Here is a 20,980-nt window from a genome sequence, read left to right on the forward strand (position 1 = left end):
CTAATACTTTATAGAAAGAAGCAATTGGGAAATACATACATGACGGTGTTAATCCCTGACAGTTGTTGAAACATCTGCAGACCACAACCCACAATTAAGGCTCTTCGAGTTGGAGGGTATGTTAGCATTCTGCAGATCACAGGTCCAGCTTAAAAAAAAAACAAGACAACAACAAAAGAATACATAATAGTTCTTAAGTGATCACTATCAAGACAAGTTGCCAGGCATAGCTGAATTTGCACCTTAGTTTCAAGCAAACTCGTATTATTTCAATTATTTTTTAACAATTTGGTCATTTCAGTTCTGCTTTTCTGCACTGTACTATGAAGAGGATTGTCAGGAAGCCTAAGCAAAAAAATGAAACCAGTTTTGTACAGTGTCTACTAGTGGTGTGAAATTTACAGCTCTCCTTATATCACACTAACAGATTACACATCAGCTGCAACTGAACATACTCAAAAGTTACCACAAAATATCCCTGTTGTTTCCTTTCTAAAAACTTCCATTGTTGTTGAGAGGTTATTTCAGAAATGCCATTACTCACTGCTCAGGTCTGGATAGTTCTCCTTAGTCCCTAAGAGACCCAATTTCCACAAATCAATTGCAAGTGTGGGTACTTTGAAGGTACTGGATAGATCTATTCTGCATAGCTCAAAGGCCAGGAGAGGGAGCAGAAATTACATTTATTCTGTATCTTTGATAGCAATGGCATGAGGCTGAATTTAAGATTCCCCCAGTGAAGACAAAAAAAACCCCACAAAACTTTCTGGCTCACAGAAAGCTCTAAGGCTTTAAAAGTATCCTATTAAAAAATAATAATAGTACAGAAAGCTAAAGAGTAATAGGCAAAAATTTAAAATCCCTGACTACAGTATTTACTTGAACTTCTCTCTGCCCAGAGTAATGCTTTTAGTGCTTTTTCACTAGTACAGTCTGGTGAAAAATTCTGTTTCATACATCTTGTCACATCTACCATATTCACTCAGAACATCTAACCACAATATGAATAAGTCAAAAATATTTGCCATCCAAGAAAAATTAGGAAAAAGTGGTGAGGAGGAGCTACATTTTTATATTTTCAGTGTTTCCTGAACATACAGAAAATATTAGAAGTATTGATTCAGTAAAAAACCCTATACAAGTCCATTAGTGAAGAACAATTTACATGCAGAATTTCAGCTTCAGAGAGCTGGCAAGCTCTGAAGACTTTCAAGAGTTGGACTCAAGAAGAGGGTTTAGATAACATTTTCTTCACTGAAAGATAATCAGACTGCCTAAGAAAAACTTACTTTCATTTTAAATTATGGTATTTCTAATTCATATCTCAATTGCACCATAATTTAACTTGGCTTCTTTAAGAGCAGAATACAGCCTGACAAGTTTTCTAGCTGGTTTCCAAGTAACACTAACATTTGGACAGTACAGTCCCACATGTCCTGCCATTTAGCCACATCATTACCTCAAAAAGCCTCCAAGTAAAATCAAGGGACAGATACAGTCAATCCATAGATCTTGTATGATATTCTCAAGAAAGACACATGACATCACTGGGCTGACAAGGGTTCCATACTCAAAGTAGCATTTCCTCACAGGAAAAGCAACAAAGTCAGCACTTGCTGCTTCCAGAGCTCAATTTTCACAAAGAAAAAAGATTTGCTAATACATCTACCCACAAAGTTTAACTCACAAACAACAGCCCAAAGGTTCTCATACCCCACGTCACACCTGAGCATGGAGTTTTTTGACTTAAAAATCTTATCTGGCAACTGATTCTGCAGCATCTGTTGTAAATCCAGGCTGCTGAATGCCTGTGAGAGATCTTTCATTCATCATAAACTTTGTATAAGGTTCTTAAGTGAGTTCAAAATCTATCTTTACTTTCAAGGGACATTTTAGACAACTTACATCTTCAAATCACCATAAATGATCCTGCTCATTGAATAAACTGGAACTCTATATCAGGGACTGTTAGGAAAGGAGGCAGAAATGTCCTAAGGAACAGATGTGAGGTTTTTAATAATTCCTGAACCACTCAGCTATTTGATAGAAGTTTATAAAACTTTATTCACAATACAGCATTGTACAAAACAATCGGGAAGAAGGAGCTAAAATGAGTAGTGAGAAATTAAAGCAGCTGTTCTCAGACAATGGCTTGCAACTCAGAGGGAGTAGTGAATTCTCAACAGAGCTCCATCACACAAATCAGTTTGTGCATCTCAAGTGCAGCACTGCAGAAATGTTAAGACCATGTAGTGAAGTTTAGACCTTTAAGTCGTAACTTTACACTTTAGACCTTTGGAACATCCAGTCAAGCTAAATTCAGTAAGTACTTGAAATTTTTCAGACTTCTGATTAGTTGTATCAGAAAAAGGATGCTAAAAATTATCATACTCAAGTCAGTGTTTAAAAAGTTTCACTCCAAATATGTGCCATGGCAACCACCACATATCAATAGGCATACACAAAATGAAAGGATTTTCTTTCATAAAATTCACAGCCTTCAGGTTTACAAACCAATAAATGGAATGAAGGAAATAAAGAAACTGCTAATCTCTGTATTAAAGGAGCTTTATCAACTCAACTAAAAAGCCCAAAGGACTTTGACTGTGAGGTAACTGGTTTTGAAACAGCAAATGAGTGTGAAACTTTTTATTAAAACTATCCAGCTCTGAAACTAGCTATACTATATTTGCATATTCTTATCAGCAATCCTTTCATCCATATTGTTGACTTCAATTGTTACCATGTTCTTAAAAAGAAACTCTAGGCATAATATAGATTTTAAGAAGAGAAAATGAGTTTAAACTAAAAATGAAAACCTAAACAAGTTTTCAGAATTTAATACCTTTTTTTTTCTGAAAATAAGTCTTCTGAAAATTTAAATGGTACTTCAGTAGTTTCTGATAACCCTTAAATACACTGTTAGTTATGACAACAGATTAAAATAGCACTAAAGAATAAAATAGCACTAAACAATAAAATCATGACACCTTTAAAAATAGAATAACTTAACTGTCCATAGAACTAGAGGGAAACAGATGATTTAAACATACATCACAGAAAAAAAATATTTGGCTATTTTTACAATGGACAAAATAGCTATTTGTCTCCAAAAAGTAAATTTTTTTGTTAGTAATACTTCTGCCTTAATTGTTGTTGTTTACTTTTCATCTAAAAGATTTAGACATATTCCTGCATCAGAATCACTTCATTTGAACTTGAGAAAAGACGAAGATGCTTGTTTTCCTTCTTCTAATCTATGAATAAAAATGAAGTCAGAACGATGAGACCTCCTAATGCCTTGATGAATTTAATGAGAATAGATTTGGTTGGACTTTTTGTGTTGTTGTTTCTGATAATTACTTTAACTGAAGTAAACTTCTTTAACACATCGTATTTACAAGGGCTCAAAACTTGCTACAGTAAAGGGCAGCTGGAGCTTCCTCTATGCAAAATAACAACACAAGATAAAGAGCAATGGAAAAACAAGGATACTGCTGAAGGTGACATTACTTGAATAGTGAAACATGAAGTGGATTGCTGGGATCCAAGTAGATATTTCATAGCATAATCTAAACTGTCTACCAAAATAGACATTCATCCTTATAAGCAAAAAGCAAAAATAGAATTTGGAACTTTAGCTTCACGTCCAAAAAAAAACTTATTAGCTTACACTGAGCTAAACAGGGAAGGAGAAGCTGTTCTTGTCAAAACATTACTTCTGAAGTTAGTGATGCTCTCCAAATACTGTATTTTATGACTGGTTATCTGAAACTTTTAATGGCAGCTTCCTATATTTTAGCAGTCATCCTTGTTACTAGGCATAACCCACAAGTTAGGCTTGGAAATTATGAATCACCTGGTAAGGCATTTTGATTTTCATCTGTATGAGCAAAATGGATTGTATGGCAATCATAGGAGCTTGGGTATGATCCACAGCCAACTAAAAGACGAGATCAAAGGCAACACAACAAAAAACCTAGTTCTAAAAGGAGCTTATATAATAAAAGCTAAAAAGTAGAAAAATGGATATTAATGAAGTCTTAATATCTCCTTCTGAAAATGAACCACGTTCACTTCCAGGAAAAAAGAAATTATATTACAGACATAAAGGCAACCTAAAAATCCCACAGCAAAGGCAGGCAGACATCTGGTGCCTGGAAACCTTGTGATTCTCCATCCCTCAAATTATTAGTAGAATAACTGGACAGATTTCACAGTCAGGAATCTACAGTTAGAGACTGGGCCCTGCCAAAGTCATTTGCAGGTTCAAACATTCTTCTGCCAGCTAATCTAGGTAACAGCTTGTAGCAACAGCTTAAAACCTTATAGGGCTCCTGCCAGCATTTTGTACTCTTTGCATTTCCAAAAAGGCAGGTTTAGCCAAGCAGCAACACAGTCACTCATCAGTTTAGCATGAATTAAGCTAAAGATTCAGATTAGTTTTCTGGGTATTTCTTGTTCAAATGCCCTCTCTCTTCCACTCAGATAAATCTTCAGGGAACTGGTCTACAGCAGGGACCAAAAAAAGAAAGTTTGGGCTGGTGATCTCAATAACAGAGAACATGGGAATCATTTCTGGTTTTCCCTTCCTTACAAAATGACAGCTTCCAATCCAGCCTTCTCTGCATCATCTGCAGAACCTTCCTGCAGAATCATCCTTCACCTCTGACTCCTACTCTAAAGCACATACAGCTAGTTTTTATTTTCTGTGTATGAATAATATACTAAAACAAACACCCTTTTCCTCCCCTTGCCTATTACATGATTATTTCCTGTAAGTATCAACTTCATTAATTTTTCCTTTCTGTAAAATTTAGCAAATCAAAAGAAAACTTCATTAGCTTTAAGATCTAAACTGAATTAATTATTCTGTGAAGATACAAAACAATTTTACTTAACTACCGTGCTCTTCCCCACTATCTTATAATGTTTCCAGTAACATTGGAAGAACCATTCCCAGCACTAGAAGAAATTTCCTATCTCATATAGTTTGATAACCCTTTGAGAAAGCTTGAGATTGTTTCCTTTTTTTTTTTTTACAGCACAGTTCCCCATCAGCCAAGAAGGAAAAAAAAGACTGTCAGCTTGCCTAACAGCTGAGTATTAGCATTTTTCAGCTTTCCACAGCAAAACTATCCAATGGTATGCATACAGACTGGAAGAAATATTCATTGGGATCAGCCCTGCCAAGAAGGACTTTGGGATTCTCCTGGATGAAAAGCTGGACATGACCTGGCAATATGAGCACACAGCCCAGAAAGCCAAAGGTGTCCTGGGCTGCACCTGGAGCAGTGTGGGCACCAGGGTGAGGGAGGGGAGTCTGCCCTTCTACTCTACTCTCATGAGACCCCACCTGCAGTGCTGTGTCCAGCTCTGGGATCCTCAGCACAAGACAAAAACTGAAGCACAGCAGGTCCAAAGGAGCAGGAGGGCACAAAGATGACCAGAGAGCCAGAGCACCTCTCCTACAAACACAGGCTAAGAGAGATGGAGTTGTTCAGCCTAGAGAAGATACAGCTCTGGGGAGATGTCATTGCAACCTTTTAGTACCTAAAAGCTTATAAAAAAGAGGGAAAGGGATTTTTTTGCATGAGCAGATAGTGATAGGACTGAGAGAAATAGTTTCAAACTAAAAGGGGAGAGATTAGGAAGAAATATTTTACTGTGAGGGTGGGAAGACACTGGAATGGGGTCGCCCAGAGAAGCTGAGGATGCCCCATTCCTGGAAATGTGCAAGGCCAGGTTGGATGGGGCTTTGAGCAACCTGGTCTTATGGAAGATTCCCTGCCCATGCCAGAGGGGTTGGGACAAAATGATCTTTAAAGTCCTTCCAACTTAAACCATCTGTGATTCTATTCTAACCAGACTGCCTGGTCAAAAAGCAAATAGAAGCTAATTAGATATAACCACCTAGATTCTAGAGAATTATATCACACAAGGAGGTTTTCCATGTCTAGATGAACTGGAAGGGGGTTTTTTGTTTCCTCAGGAAACCTGGATTTTAAATAAATGGTCTCTCTCTCTTTAATCCACACATTGTGAAAAGAAACCCTAATATAGATTTTATTTTTTGACAGCAAGTTGACTTGGTCTTTGAGAGTTCTGAAAATAAAAACGTTTCCTTTTATCTATAAAAGGAAAAAATCTTTTCTTTGATACCACATTCTTTCATATAAAGCTTTGGTGATGGAAAATCTATATGACTGACTACTTGCACAAAGGCAGCAGCAATTAATAACAGCTCTGAATAGAACAAGAAGCAGTGGCAAGTAGGGAAGCAAAAAAAAAAAAAGGACTGCATTTTAGCTCTGTATGACTTGTTCTCTATAGAAAACAGAATCTGCTGTAATGAAGTCCTTTGAAACTAGAGAAACCACAACAAAACAGACAACAAAGAGTGGCCACTTACATGATGCCAGAGAGAGATGAGAGAAGTGGCCACAATGACCAACAAGGATCTGCACTGGGGAAAAGGGACCCCACTGTGATACTGTCAGACCTGTGGAGTGGGGGAATGAGTGAGGGGGAGATTTTCCTGTTTCACTGATGAGAAAACTGGGCTGGGAACAGAGAAAAGCAAGGATCACATTCTGATTCCTTTCTAGCTGTGGAAAGTACCTTAGAAATAAGGCAACAGATACTAAAGCAGACTTGTGCATACCTGCAGCCTGCAAATCAGCATTTTTTTTCAGGGTCTGCTCCAGAACTCCTGCCTTTCATAGGAAACAGTTATGTGACCCTCACTTAAAGCTGAGAAAGCAGAGGAGGAAAGATAAGATGGTGTAGGAGCATTACGCAGGCACCAACCAAAATAAACCAAGTGTTGAAGAGATTCCCACCCCACTCTCTCATCAAGTAGTGAAGTGCAGGGCAGAGCATTTAGCAATCTGGAATTAGAAAGCTTTTTATTTCATTTTAAGTTGAGGAAAGAGACTTAACAAGAAAACTGCAGTTAGGGCAGTTGCAGGAGTGCTATTTTTTAGGGGTGTGTGTTGCTGTTGCTCTTCTTTTTCAATTAAAAGAACACTAAAAAAGCTGATTGCTCACGAGTTTCCTCCTAGTCAGTAGTCTACTTTCAAGCTGATCTTCCCAGCTGTTACTCTATTAACACCTATATAGATACTGTATTTTATTTTTTGGACAACACACTTCAAGCCTTACATTTTTTGCAATTTGTTTCTGCCAAAAAATCTTGGTTTAGTGATATTATTTTGCCCCCTCTATTCCTTGTTTCTAAATGAAATATCTTTATTTCTGCCTGAAGCCAGTAGTTTAACAGAAAAAACATATTTCTACTTCTTGCCCTTCAAAATAAGGAGACACTGGAACCCATTCCCAAGAGGAATGGAGGAAGAAGGAAAGTTTAATAGAACTGAAAAAGGAGCCTGGAGGTCAATGAAACTCTCCATGGGAATTTATGAATATAATCAGTTGTCCACTCTTATTTTTTGCTTTATTAATAGCATATTTAGCTTAGACTATCTCCTTAAAAATGTTTAAAAAACCCAATTTATATAGGGGCCTAAAAAATTCCTCTCACTTTTTAAAAATCAGATGCGGTTAGCATAAGAGCTTCATTTAAAATAAAAGGAAAAAAGTTAAAATAGTGATGAGATCCACATTTAAACAGATTATTAAAGCCTACTTTGAAACCAACATAATTTTAACATAGAGCTAAATTCCAAAACCTAGAGAGAAGAAAAATCACAAAGTCACTGTAGGTTAAAGTTAAGGTGCTTTAGCTTTGGCTTCCTAAGAACAGGACAGCACCATCAATGGATACATAGTTGACAGACAGCACAGCAAAACAATACATAGCTGAAAATAGTGTGTCTTAAGAAACTCCTTCAACTTTCTTATTTCAAGGAAACCATTTGAACTTGAGCACAAAGTTGAGTTTCACTGAAGACAGAGTGACAGATACATACTTAAATATTTCTAGCTAATTTATACTAGCTACTTTCTATACCAGGTAATTTATTACATTTTAGTAATAACCATCTTCTATCAGAAACACAAGGGCTCTAAGGCATTACCACTCAACCATTACCACTCAACAACATCACGTTTTTCATCACAGAGGGCCAACCACACCTTGGGAGAAGGGGCAGGAGCACTGTCAGCAGGTCAAGGAAACATTTCTTCCTCTCTACCCTGAGCTACAAGCCCCACAGCAGGAGCTGTATCACTGTGCTGCCTGAGCCTGGAGCAGAACCACCAAGGTGGATGGGCTGGAGCACATGACATAAAAACAGATGCTGAATTAGTTGAGATTGTTCCACTTTGAAAGAGAAGGTAAAGGGAAAAGGTTCTGCTGTTTAAGGATATCTAGCAGAGGGGCAAGGAGAAAACAGACTCAGGTTCCTCAGAGGTGTCCAAGGGTAAGACAAAAGGCAACAGATAAGTTGGTAACAGGTAAAGGATGCAGAAAACTTGGACCAGATGTGAAGTCTGTTTATTTTGTAACATGGAAACAAAAAAACACAGGAGGAGAGATGCAGACAGGTCACAGTCAAAAACTTCACTGATAAAGTTCCTGCACAACCTGCTCTAATTTATTCTGTTTTGATTAGGGATTGAATTAGAGAACCTTTAGAGGTCATCCACAAGATTCTCACATGAAACGTAAAGCATTTCTAAGATCTATGATGGTACGAGTTATTACAACCAGCACTAATGAAAAAGTAAGTTCGGCACTTTTCATGGTTATCTTAAACAAAAGTGACTGAAAAGCATCCTTACATACAAATCCTCAGTAAAACTCAGTCATCTCCATACTGCCAACAGCTGATGTTTTGCAATTTCAGTACTAGGCTTCATTAATCAAGAACCTGCCAATCACACCAGATGACAGCTTTTACCCTCAATTTATAACCTCTGCAGAAGAGACAGATCAATAATGAGAAGAGCAAGTGTAGAATACTGACAACTTCCATAACTGGTATGAAATATGACTAAGAAATAAAGGAGAGCTTATTTCATCTTTTCAATATATAAAAGGGGCTTATGAGATAGATGGGGAGAGACACGGTACCAGGGTCTGCAGTGAAAGGACAAGAGGTGATGGTTTTAAACTAAAAGAGGGTAAATTGTATTGGATATAAGAAATAAATTGTTTACTATTAGGGTGGTGAGGCAGTAGAACACATTGCCCAGAAAAGCTGTGGATAACCCATCCCTGGAAGTGTTCAAGGACAGGTTGGATGTGGGGCTGAACAACCTGGTCTAGTGGAAAGTGTCCTTGCCTATGGTAGGAGTTTGGAACTCAACCATCTCTAAAGGTCCCTTCCAACCCAAACCACTCTATGATTGCGAAGTGCTGTACCGAGGGAGTTCTGGTCCCCTTTGCTTTCTCACCTTCATCTCAAAACAAGGAATATGGTAGAAATAGAGAAAGATCATTAATAAATATTCATAATGGACAGTTCAAAGTCTCTCACATATTATGGAATAAATCTGCAAGCAATCTTCATGTAAGGCAAATAGTCTTACATGAAGCAGAAAGATTTTTTTGCCATTTTCAGCATAATGAAGACAAAATGACATTGCATAAATGCCATCTTTATTAGCAGCTTCCTTACACATTTAAAATATTTTAAAAGGCAATTCTTTTAAAAACTGATGGAAGTCCAGCAGAGTGTAAGATAATAATCCATTTCCCCAGTTAAATATGCACTACCAGGCAGACACATGCAGGGCAAAGGTCTTTTCATGGCTTCTCTGCAGCCTCACAGATTTAGGAGATAGAAAGGAAGATCAGAAAGGCTGTATTATATTACTTAGAGACCTGGAATCCATTTTTCAAGAAGATACAGGAATTCTGAGATTATTTCCTCATAATTTCAGTGAAGTAAATTTTTATGCTGCTTTTAAACCCTTTCCAAGTTAACCATTATCTAAAAGAAATAACACTACCTGAAGTCAAACATGATGCAGACAAATGTCAAACAACGCTCTTCAACATCTGAGTTGAAGTATGTGGTCAGCAACCAATGGTTACCAAAGAGCATTTCAGTGTCCCAAGAAGCATGTGCTTTTTCTAAATTTGAAGGAAAGAATACCACTAGCATAGCTGAAATTTCAGATAACCTTTTTGGTTTCAGAGCAATTTGTAGCTCTCCCACCCATGATCAGACATAAAGATTACCTGTGGTGCAGAGAAGGGACAGAATTTTACTGAGATATGCATATCCTTTACAACGCACAGGAGCTACTTTTCCAGGATGTTTAACTACTTTCCAGAGGCAAAACAACTTGCTACAAAAAACAGATGTTTGAAGGATAAGCACTAAAATAAACAGGAAAAAAATCAACTCCTAGGTCCCGTTTAACTAAAAAAAAGGGAAGGGGCAATTACTTCACTTAGATTTTGTCAGGCTGCAGAGATGTAAGATGAATGTCAGGTGAAAATAAGATGAACATAAAGGCAAAACTGCTTCATATCACCAGTGAGTTACAACAGTCTGGTTGGCATTGGATTGAGTCAGGAAACAATGAAAGTTAATTTTCAGTGTCAGATATAAGAAGCATCTGCATCTTTCTTTGGATACGGAAAATATTTTCATGTTTCTCAGCACACGCACCATGACCTAACTGTGCCCTCTGCCAGCTGCCACCAACATTTTGAGTAGGCTGAAAGGAAAAATTCTTGTAACTTGTAAACAAAAACATAGGGAAAGCAAATCTGGGAAAAAAAGCTGTGGAATTCAGGTCACCTGTGTTTTAGAGTGGATTTCCAAGCACCTCCACTCACTGACCTTGTATTTGCTGACTTTCTCTGAGCTGTCACTTGCTCACTGAGAGAAATCACACTGCTGATTATGCAGGTTCTGCAGCTAATCTGAGAAGCTAAATACTTCCTTTCTCCACCTGTATACATCTTTATGCACTTTGTACCTACACAGCCAGGTTGAAGACACCAGCAGACAAGCACTGAAGAAGGAAAGAGCAAAATTAGCCTGCAGTCATAAATTAGTTTCTGCAAGTGTTTTGCCAGAGAAAATTACCAGCCAACAAATGCATGCAGTAACCACTTTTGAAGTATCTTAACAGTTATCTATGGTGGATATTTAAAATCAAATATAGTGAAACTTGTAGAGTTACTAAGACAAAATTTGATTTCTGCATCTGACACACAAAACTACAAGCAAGTTACAAGAAAAATTTTGCCACTGCATGATAACTTAGAGATGAATTCCACACAAAGGAAAGTAATTCCCTTAAGGGACAGAAAATACTGAGAAATCCTCCCATCCTTGGAGAAGGGCTAAGTTGGACTGGGGTAAGAGGAAGCTACACATAACCCCTGCATTCAATTATCTTTCAGCTAACAACACGCCTGTACACTAAAAACATAATGCATTTTAACACAGAAGATCACTAGTTTGTAAAGAGCATTAATTCCTCTGGGCATTACACAGTTTAGGAATCAGTATGACCATGTGCATCCCAGCAAGTAAGGCAGTGCAGTAGCAGGGATCACCAGGTCAAAGTTGTCTGAAGCTGAGGTCCAGAGACGTCCATGGCATGTCATATTTAGGTTTTATGTCTAATTAGATTTAGGCCAATCCCCTAAGCAGAACATTGCCACGAATGGACTGTTAGAAGCTGCCCTGAGACTATCATTGATTCAAACCTTCATATCTCCAAAAGAGCACACTGAATGAATCCCTGGGGCAGACTTGTGGTTTAATGTCCCCTGGAGGAAATTCTCCGTGGGAACTGATACCACTTTCTGATCTGGTCAAAGAGTATGTGGGGATGACAATGGGAGATGCAAAGAGACTCACTGCAGAGCTATGCTGCTGCTCAGAGCCAAAATGCTAATGCAGAAGCAGTCAACGCATCTTCTAGTGATAGCAGCTGGAATTATTCTGTTCAAACCACACTAGGAAAAAAGCAATTAAAAGCTGCTCATATGAACTATTACATTTTAATTAAAATTAATTTAGAAGAAATATAGGACAAAATTAATTCAGCATTTTGTAACATTAGCACAATGTATTCAATCGTGAAGCAGTTCCCTGGAGATCTGACTTTTGGGGTTTTTTTCCTGTCTTTTTTTAGTTTCCTCCTCATTACTAGTTTTGCATGTTCAGGGTAAAATCTGAAACCCATGTCATATCCTTCATCATTACTGTTGAGAGGTTTTGACAAGAAACAGAAGAATACTTTTTCTCTGCAGAATATTTTTTTTTTTGCAAAAGAATTGTAAGGTGCTATTCTCCTTATCAGGGCTGTACATCTTTTTAAACAAGCCTAGTAAATAGTGATAGAAAACATGGGCGTTGGGGGAGCAATGGCAGAAAAATAAAGACAGGTTCTGAGATCTGGTTTTGTTCTATGCCATCTTCTTTCATCCTTGATTTTCAGATACAACCAACATCCAACTAGGAAAAAAAAAAAATCATCATTTTAGTATAGGTTCCTCAGAAGAGATTGAATAAATTAGCTTTTACTTTTTAAAATCGGTTTAAAGAAGTGTTTACCATGTTGCTACTAAAAGCTTTTGGAAACCAAAAGTATGCTTTCAATTGAAAGAAAAAATCTTTTCCAACAGAAACATATTTAGGTACATTATTGCTATAAAGCCAACAGCAATGTGAACACTGAAGAGATTATCATATCAATGTTACTGCAATGTGTCTTGCTAGTCCCAGCTCCAGGGAAGACCACTATTTTAGTTCATTTTAAATGTAATAATTTCAGATACAAACCTTCACATCAAATACAGATTATTCTAGTTTCTCCTTCCCAGTGACAACACCAGATTTTTTTTTCTGTCAGACCTGCATACACCTTCTGACTATTTAAATGCAAGTCTCGAGGTAGGCATCCCACCCTCACTGTCCCCTGCAGCATCCCAGCTTCATTCCAGCTCACCTCCCCCTTCCCAGCTGCTCCCTGCAGACCACTGGCCATTTCACAGCAGCTCATGAGGCCTCAGTTCCTGTGTCTCATGCTTCCCTCACCAGTCAGTGCTTAGAAACATCACAGGAAAGGGGATTCTATTGGCTTTAGATAATGATGACTTCGATTAACAACTGACTGAAGACGACACTTTTAAGTTTTTCTATATTGCAAACCATCCTTTGCATTATTAAGAAAATCCCACAAAGCTTCTAAAGAAGCTGAGCAAGAGCCAGCACTGAATGGAACAAAACAAAGCAGGAACTTGTGCTTTGAAGTGATACTTCCAAAGAAAAATATTTTCTGCTGTCACATGAGATGGTTTACAAGAAAGTATTTACTTCTGCCACAAAAATACAACTGATTCTCCTACATTGACTCAAAATATATCAGGCCATTTACAGCTGCTGCTTTTAGGTGCATTGCAGACCTTTGAAGATGACATGCTGGCTCTTTCACTTCTAGACCAGACGTGGCAGCATCCAGCAGCAGCCTGGGTCACTCTGTGTATTGGGGCAGCAGCTGGCAGACAAGGTGATGCAGGTGACAGTGAAACCTGTGTGACTGAATGGAGCATTTTGCAGAAACACAACACACTACATTCGACATGTTTAAAATAACATGTGAAAAGGGAAGTGGTCCAATATCACTTATGATTAAAATAAAGCACACAAGTTTCCCATGAAAAGTAGTGAGGCTAGGCTGTAAGTCAAAACCCACAACAGACACTGGAAACATGTGGGATCCAGCAACACTTCTATTGGCAACAAACACCTTAAATTCATAAAAACAACAAATACTCTTTAAAAAAAACCAGATCCCCTACAAAAAGATCTGGAGAGGCAGCAGTTTGTGGGAGAGGAATGATGCAGAGACATAATCCCACACACACACCAACAAAAGATATCAACACATGTTGCCCTTACTGGAAAAGGACACAGAAGAGTAGATTTGGCTCTGGCACCAGGAAGCTTTGCAACTGAGTCAGGCAACTGCTCTTTCCTCTGTGCTTTCTACAGATGGCCTGCAGTGATAGTGCCATCCTGTACCACTGCCAAGCCAAGTGTTTACTTCAAAACCACCCAACAATCCTCTGCTACATGCCTCGTCCATGTGAGCTCAAATCTTCCACCAGTATCCACCACATATAGCACAGTATTTTATGGATGAAGTGCAAGCCTCCAAAGATGTGATACATGATGCTATTTATTGTAAGAAGAGAGCCTGACTATTTTTTAATACTGATTCTTCACTCTGTAAACTAACCTGTGAGCACAGCTAGAAGAAACTTAAGTAATGTCATCCCCCTGTGCTACAGCAAAATTCAAATTCAGATTTTAATTTAACATGTGACCTTCCTCAGTGAAGGACAGCAATTTGATTCTGTGATTGAAAGAGCAGTGTTTCCCTTCAGCATTCATGTCTGGTAGATGGTATTGCAAATGACATTGATTTAAAATGGGAGGCCTTTCTATTCTCAGTAGACAAAGACAATCATCACAAATGTCACCTACGTGACACGCTTCTTCCCAGGCCTCAGGTAGAGAGCAGCTCTCAAAAGCAGCTGATATGACATAACAATAGCAAAAACATATAGTTCTGTCTAGAAAAGAGACATCAACACTTGAGTAACCATTTCAGACTGCCAATGTGCCCTTGCATTTGTACAAGGTGACACTGAACCATCCTGACTCTTCAGCCAAGGAAGCTCTCCTAACACATACTGCTGTGCAGCAATCCCAACTCAGGATTTGTTAACCAATTTCAACATCTAAACCCAATCTCTTAACACTACACTCTACTTATATTAAACTCCTCCAAAAGTCCAGGTATTTGCTTTATAATCTCAAAGTTCATCAATGACACTAACTCCCTAACCGTGACATAAACCTACAAGACCAACTGCAAAGATTATATAGATTACAAATTTTCTACAAATGCACTGTACAACTTTAAACAAGAGAAGTCTTTGCACTAAAACCGAAATAAGTTATTCCAGTCTCAAGTACTGTGATACAGATCTAACATCTGCATCTCCAACATCTTCCCTTATTTTACAAGGATGGAAAGAAATATTCAAGAAGGTAATAAACACATTAATCTGTCACTGAAACAGTGAGTTTTGACTGTTCACGTTTGGTATATGCTGGAAGGCAAGTCTCAAAGACACGCAGATACTAAAGAGCTGAAAACCAAAACAAATTACATCATGATAAGAACTTTTCAGTTAATAAAAGGAGCATAAATAAAGGAGGGTTTTTTTTTTGTTGTTTGCTCTTGCTTTCTCAAAGAGCACCACTGTGATACCAGTGGTTTGGTGTGGCGCTTCAGGAGAACTTTCCACTAGAGGATTTGTTGCAGAGGCCCAGGAGGGCCTGCCACTAATGTCAGAGAAATGCTTTTAGTTTAGGGCGAAAAAGACCACCTTTCCATGGGTCCTTGCAGCAGTATGTTAGTACCTTTTAAGTTCTGTTACTCTATTGGTTCACTAAGTTGATGTAAGCTTATGTCACCCTGGTTCCACCCGTTTTCCCTATATTTATGTTCCCCAGAATGTTTTCCCTTCCTTTGGTCCTCATTGGTTTCTGTATTCCTGCCTATCCATCCCAGTATTCCTTATTGCTTGTTACCCTTTACCCTGCCTATGTACCACCCCTATGCCCTCAGATCTTTGGATCTGATGCTCTACTCCACTCCCACTTCCCCTGTACTTAAACCTACACCCTCCATTGTTCTTGGTCTTCTGTCCCTGGTCCCCTTCAGTGTAAATTCAATAAACCCCACGAGAACCCCATACACAAGACCCTTCCCACTGACTTCTACCCATTGTGTGACTGTGTGGACAGTGCTTGCTTGTGTGTCTGCCCAAGCAAATTCATGTAAGGAGATACTTTTGAGGAAGGCTGTGGCATTTATCATCCGTGCATGCCACCACAACAGTTTGGCATCAAAGAATAAAGTAAACTGAACAAATGCAAGACTTCAGAATGAACTCCACAAATAATTCAGTTACTTCTTGAAACGCACTTCATATTCTATATACAAAAGATGAAAAAAATCCATACACTGTATTTTAAAAGCATTTTCCTTGCATTCAGTGCACATATTAAATTTTAAGAACTGAAGAAAGATAAATTTTAGCTGTAAATGTATACAAATATGTATACATATTTAATTACATTTCGGTCATCCCTCCTAGGTATACCAAAGAAGAGCATCTGATGGTCTTGCTTGCCCCAGAAGTAACAAATCTTTCTGGACACGGATAGCCCAAAAAAGGTTTGAACAGAAAGATTCATTAAATAACTTAGCCTTGTGAGGGGAAAAGAAGAACAGTGTTATTAAAACTACACTTTTAACATGTGAGAAAGCACTTCCCTTCTCCCTGCTCTTTTTCAGAGTCTGGTTGTTGGTACTTAGTGATTACTGAAACTCTCAGAGTAACTGGGGAAACTTCAGCTGTGGTGTCTACAAGCCCAAGTTTTTCCTTCCATTGTGGCAACACTGTCATAGCACGTGCAAAGTGCCCAGACTGATCCTTTGGGAAGTACCTTAACCCAGGGTAGGATATTGTTGAGACGCACCAGCACATCACTCCTCCACTCCACTAAATGGAAACTGTTTCACCAAAAATGTTACCTGATGGAACAATGCTATTACAGAAAGCATCAAACAACCAGCCCAGCAGAGGCAAATCACTACCTCCTGCTAACAATGAGGGCAAAGTTTAGGACTTTGTTCTCAATGACTATGCACAAAACTCTGTACCCTTCTGGATTTGACATCTCTGCTAAACAAGCTATAAAAAAAAGAAAATTCATTTAAGGTAGGCTGACATGACAGATACAGACCAAAAGTATGCGTGGGCAAGATTTGGAGTTCTGATTTCCCTAAGGTACAGCCAAACTTGCAAGCCTACAGTTGTGAGTAGCAAGTCTCAGTTCAATCTTTCCTAATCATGCCTTGCAGATACCAATTCATTAGTCATTGTTACTGAAGCAGTAGAAGAAATAAGCAATACTCATCCTGACAAAGTATCACAAAAATTAAAGAAATCAAAAGCCAATGCAAATCTCAAGAAGTAATAAAAACAGGTTAAAGAAATGAAGAAAATAGGAATCAACTAAAAGTGACAGGGCAGATCATCATTCAGGAGGTCCGTACTTCAAACATGCATCAGGGATTAATTTGTGACTCCCGTTTTGACTAGAAAGCCTTTTATACAAACTACATTTCACCTTGGAACCAGTCAAAATGTAACACAAGTGATTTTCTGCATCTGTCTTTGGGGATGCATTGGCCTAGTTAGCTATCTAATGCAATTTCTTGCCATCGCTTCTTAAGTATTTTTCTTTGTGTTGTTTAGTATTAATTTTTAAAGAGACTGTAAGAGTGTTACTGTGTCTTTGCATGGCAGCTCAGCTGACACACAGCACAGGAACAGACTCCCCTGATGGTGCTGGGTTTCTAAAACACTCAGAAACAGAATTACAGCAACCTAAGCTTGGGAAAGAATACACAGCAAAGCACCAGCTTCAAATGCAACAGTAAAGCCAGCTGAGGCAGATGTCTGAGACAGCCCCTGTCCCACACCATCTGGTTGTTTCAGACTTGTGTGAGACCCACAGACCACAGAGAAATCCCCCCCACAGCATCGAGGATCCGGCCACAACATGGAGACAATTCGTTGTAGTTTCACCTGCACAGAGATTACCCAAACTAGCCTCCCAACAAGGCTGTACAAGAGAATGTCACCCTGAATGAAGTGGGACTCTGTTCAAGAGCCATGGAATAACAGCCTGAACACTGCTTAGTTTAGCAGCACCCACTTGAGTACATTTGACAGAAGTGTAAGTATGAAGCCAGCTTTGTCAACATCCACACTTGGAGCTTCTGAAGAGCCTCCACCCACAGCTGGCACACACCACTGCCCTCCTCTCCAAGTGTACACAGTACACTCATGTAGTTCAGAGTTTGAGGATGGTCTATTATTGCCAGGGGTATTTGTGGGAATCCCATCACAAGCTTCAGGCAACCCTTAGAAACTTCCTTTGGTGTCAGTCCCTTGTGTGTTCATTCACTGCAAAGTGGGATTAGTTGAACTTTACTGAATGAAGGAATTTGAAAATACAGTCATTCAGAAATCAAAAGCTGCGTAATTTTTATATAGAGCCATTTCCTAATCATATTGCAAAAGAACAAATAATTTTTCTGAAACAGACTGAAGAACTTTGTTAACAGGAGACAAATCCTACCAAAAAAAAAAAAATCTGTTCAAAAAACTCAAATTAGTTGCTGTAAGTTTTTGGGAAACTTAGTTATTATCCTAAAAAAACCCAACCAGACTAAATGCACAAAAAACACCTGAAAAGATGAAAAAAACTCAGATTAAAACAAAACAAAAAAACCTTACAGAATTAAACACTTGAGTTCCATACTGGAGTTAATCTACAGCTAGCATTTAAATACTCGTAAAGTACTAAAATTTTACATGTGATCAGGGAGTTTCATGGATAATAAATCCAAAATCACCAGAAACTACAAGATATATATATATATATATATCTGTGATGTTACTTTGGTAAAATACCATACATGGTCAAGTTCTACTCTTTCCTAGACACTTGCTGTTGACTCCTGCTGAATCAAGACACAGCTAATGGGACTACAGAAACAAACACGAGCAGAATTATAGACAATTTAATGCTTTCATTTCCATTAAAATGTGAACACTTCACTTCTGCATGTCCTTCTAATATTGCTGCTGAATGCTCTTTTGATGCTACCATCACATGCATTTTGTTAATTAAAAAAAAACAAATGTGCAACTATCTGCCTGCAGTCACTTGAGCCCCTTCATCACCCGTAGTAAAGAAGACAAGAACAGTCCCCTAGAGCAGCACATTTATTGCCACTAGAAGATGCCATGTAACAGTAATAGCAAATGGTGTAGGCACATTCCATAGATAACAGCTACAGTATGTGAACTATATTGTGTCTCAGAAATGTGCTGAAGTCAGAGGACTTGATACCTTGAGTCTATTCTCAATTCTACCAGAAATTAAGTCACACTGCCTCAACTATTTATCCTGTAAAATAGCAAGCCAATCTTGATCTCTCATGAATGAATCTGAGTAAGAATCACTACCTATAGGCTATCCAGTACCCAGGGGAAGAGTTTTAAGAGGAACTGAAGCCTTTATTTCCAGCCCATCTTATACACCTCCTGTCCAAAACACTCTAAATGGAAGAAAATAGGAGAAAGTGGTTTGCTTGAGATATTAAGTTTGGTTCCATGCTGTGCTTCCCAACAGTTCACCATCACAGTGCAATTTTTAGAGTTCAACAAGAAATGATTTTTTTAAGAAGGGAAAAAAGGGCAAAATCTTCTTGTTTTAAGGCTCACCAGTAGCTCACAATTACAGGCTACTTTACTGAAAACAAAAACTTTGCTGATGTATTATCACAGTGGTGGTGCAGTTACTGTAGTAATAGATGTTCTTACACATTGTTACTAAGAAATATAACGTAAGAAAATATACAGAGCCCTTACAGGCTACGCCAAACACTACACAGAATAATGAATCACTGAAAAAAACCCACACAGAAACAAAAGTCTGTACTTCATGTAATTAAATCTTTTAAGTAATCCACTAGAAATTTTTTTCTTCCAATTGAACAAATACATTTAAAACCTTCCTGAATGAATTTAAATGTCAAATCCAAGTTTATTCTAGAGGTGAAGTTTAGCTATAATGCATTAGCACAATTCAGGTCCTAAAGGCACATTCTGTTTTAAAAGGAGTTTATATGTCATTCAAGGCTTATATTCTCAATGGAACTCAAGTTGCAGATAACACTTTTCCCTTTGCGGCTACTTCAACTATTATAAGCTGCTACAAAAAACCCCAAAAAACCCCCCCAAAAACCAAATAAAACCCCCAAACTTGGAAAGAACTACTGTGCTTATCACCACGGCAACAAAATATTACACTTTTTCATTTGATATCATACAGGATTTACACAAAATTGATGAATTGCTATCTATTGTTATGTGTTACAATTAGAACTCACAGATTTTATCTAATATAACACTAATATCTCAATATCATTACTACAAAATATAACCAAAAATTGATTCTAAGACTGATTTCAACATAAAACAATATTCAAATTTGCAAAAACATTTAAAACTTAGAGAGAAAGTCTTATCACTAAATAAAATGAATACATTTAGGAAGAATCAAAGGAGCAAAAGAAGACTTTGAAATTATCCAAGTCATGATAAAAGAAATCTGCTTTGAAACTGCTGAGCTAAAATGGAACACTTCTCTTCAGGTTCCTTAGGTTCCAAAATACATGTAGGGAAAAGGTATATACAGGTTTTGCAGGTTAATTTTTCTGTACTGAAGTTAGGGAAGAAAAGAACATAAGTTGATCACCAGGGCAGAAGAGTGCAAGCTTATTAAATCTACATTTTAAAAAAAATCCTCTCAGTTGAATTTGAAAACCAGTTTCAGCTGATAAGAAAAAAAAATAAAAATAAAGCATATTAGAAGACCTTAATTTAAAATATTTTTGTGATGCCATGTCTCTTAATATATCCTATAAATTGCCGTCTAGTAAAATGCATCTACATCCAGGGAAGACCCATGAAGGTTTTTCAGAATTCATGTCTTGAATGTATCTGCCTGCATCTGAACAGAGAATATCTTGGCCTCCATCAGCCACATTTGGGAGGAGTTGTCAAAGACAGAGCTATACAGACCAGATGATATTTTTTGTTTTGAGCCAGGCTCTCACAGCACAACAGACCTGGCTGCAGACAGTAGGGAATGTTTCCTGGATCAGAACAGAACACTAAACTGCGTGATAACATCTCAAATTTGTAAAATACAGACAATTTGCCTTGAAATAACTAAATAACAAAAGAATAAATTCTATCTCCTCTGTAATGCTGCTGTGTTACACTACAGTTGCATTCAAATACAGGAAAAATGAAGCTATATTTAAAAACGTGTCTGTTTATTTCCAGTATTTACATCTAATACTGCATGTCAACATATTA

The 20,980-nt window shown here is 37.9% G+C and overlaps 1 protein-coding gene across 1 annotated transcript in view; it reads right to left on the minus strand.

Moving 5' to 3' along the window:
- The window catches only part of SLC2A13 (solute carrier family 2 member 13), a 147,678-nt gene that overhangs the window by 79,079 nt on the left and 47,619 nt on the right, over positions 1-20,980 (minus strand). The window contains exon 4 of the mRNA XM_083859838.1: positions 40-148. Within this exon, the coding sequence (XP_083715964.1) occupies positions 40-148 (109 nt within the window). The remainder of the gene's footprint in view (positions 1-39; positions 149-20,980) is intronic.

The sequence above is a fragment of the Zosterops lateralis genome, assembly GCF_965231275.1.
Source record: "Zosterops lateralis genome assembly, chromosome: 4".
In the NCBI taxonomy this organism is placed as follows: Eukaryota; Metazoa; Chordata; class Aves; order Passeriformes; family Zosteropidae; genus Zosterops; species Zosterops lateralis.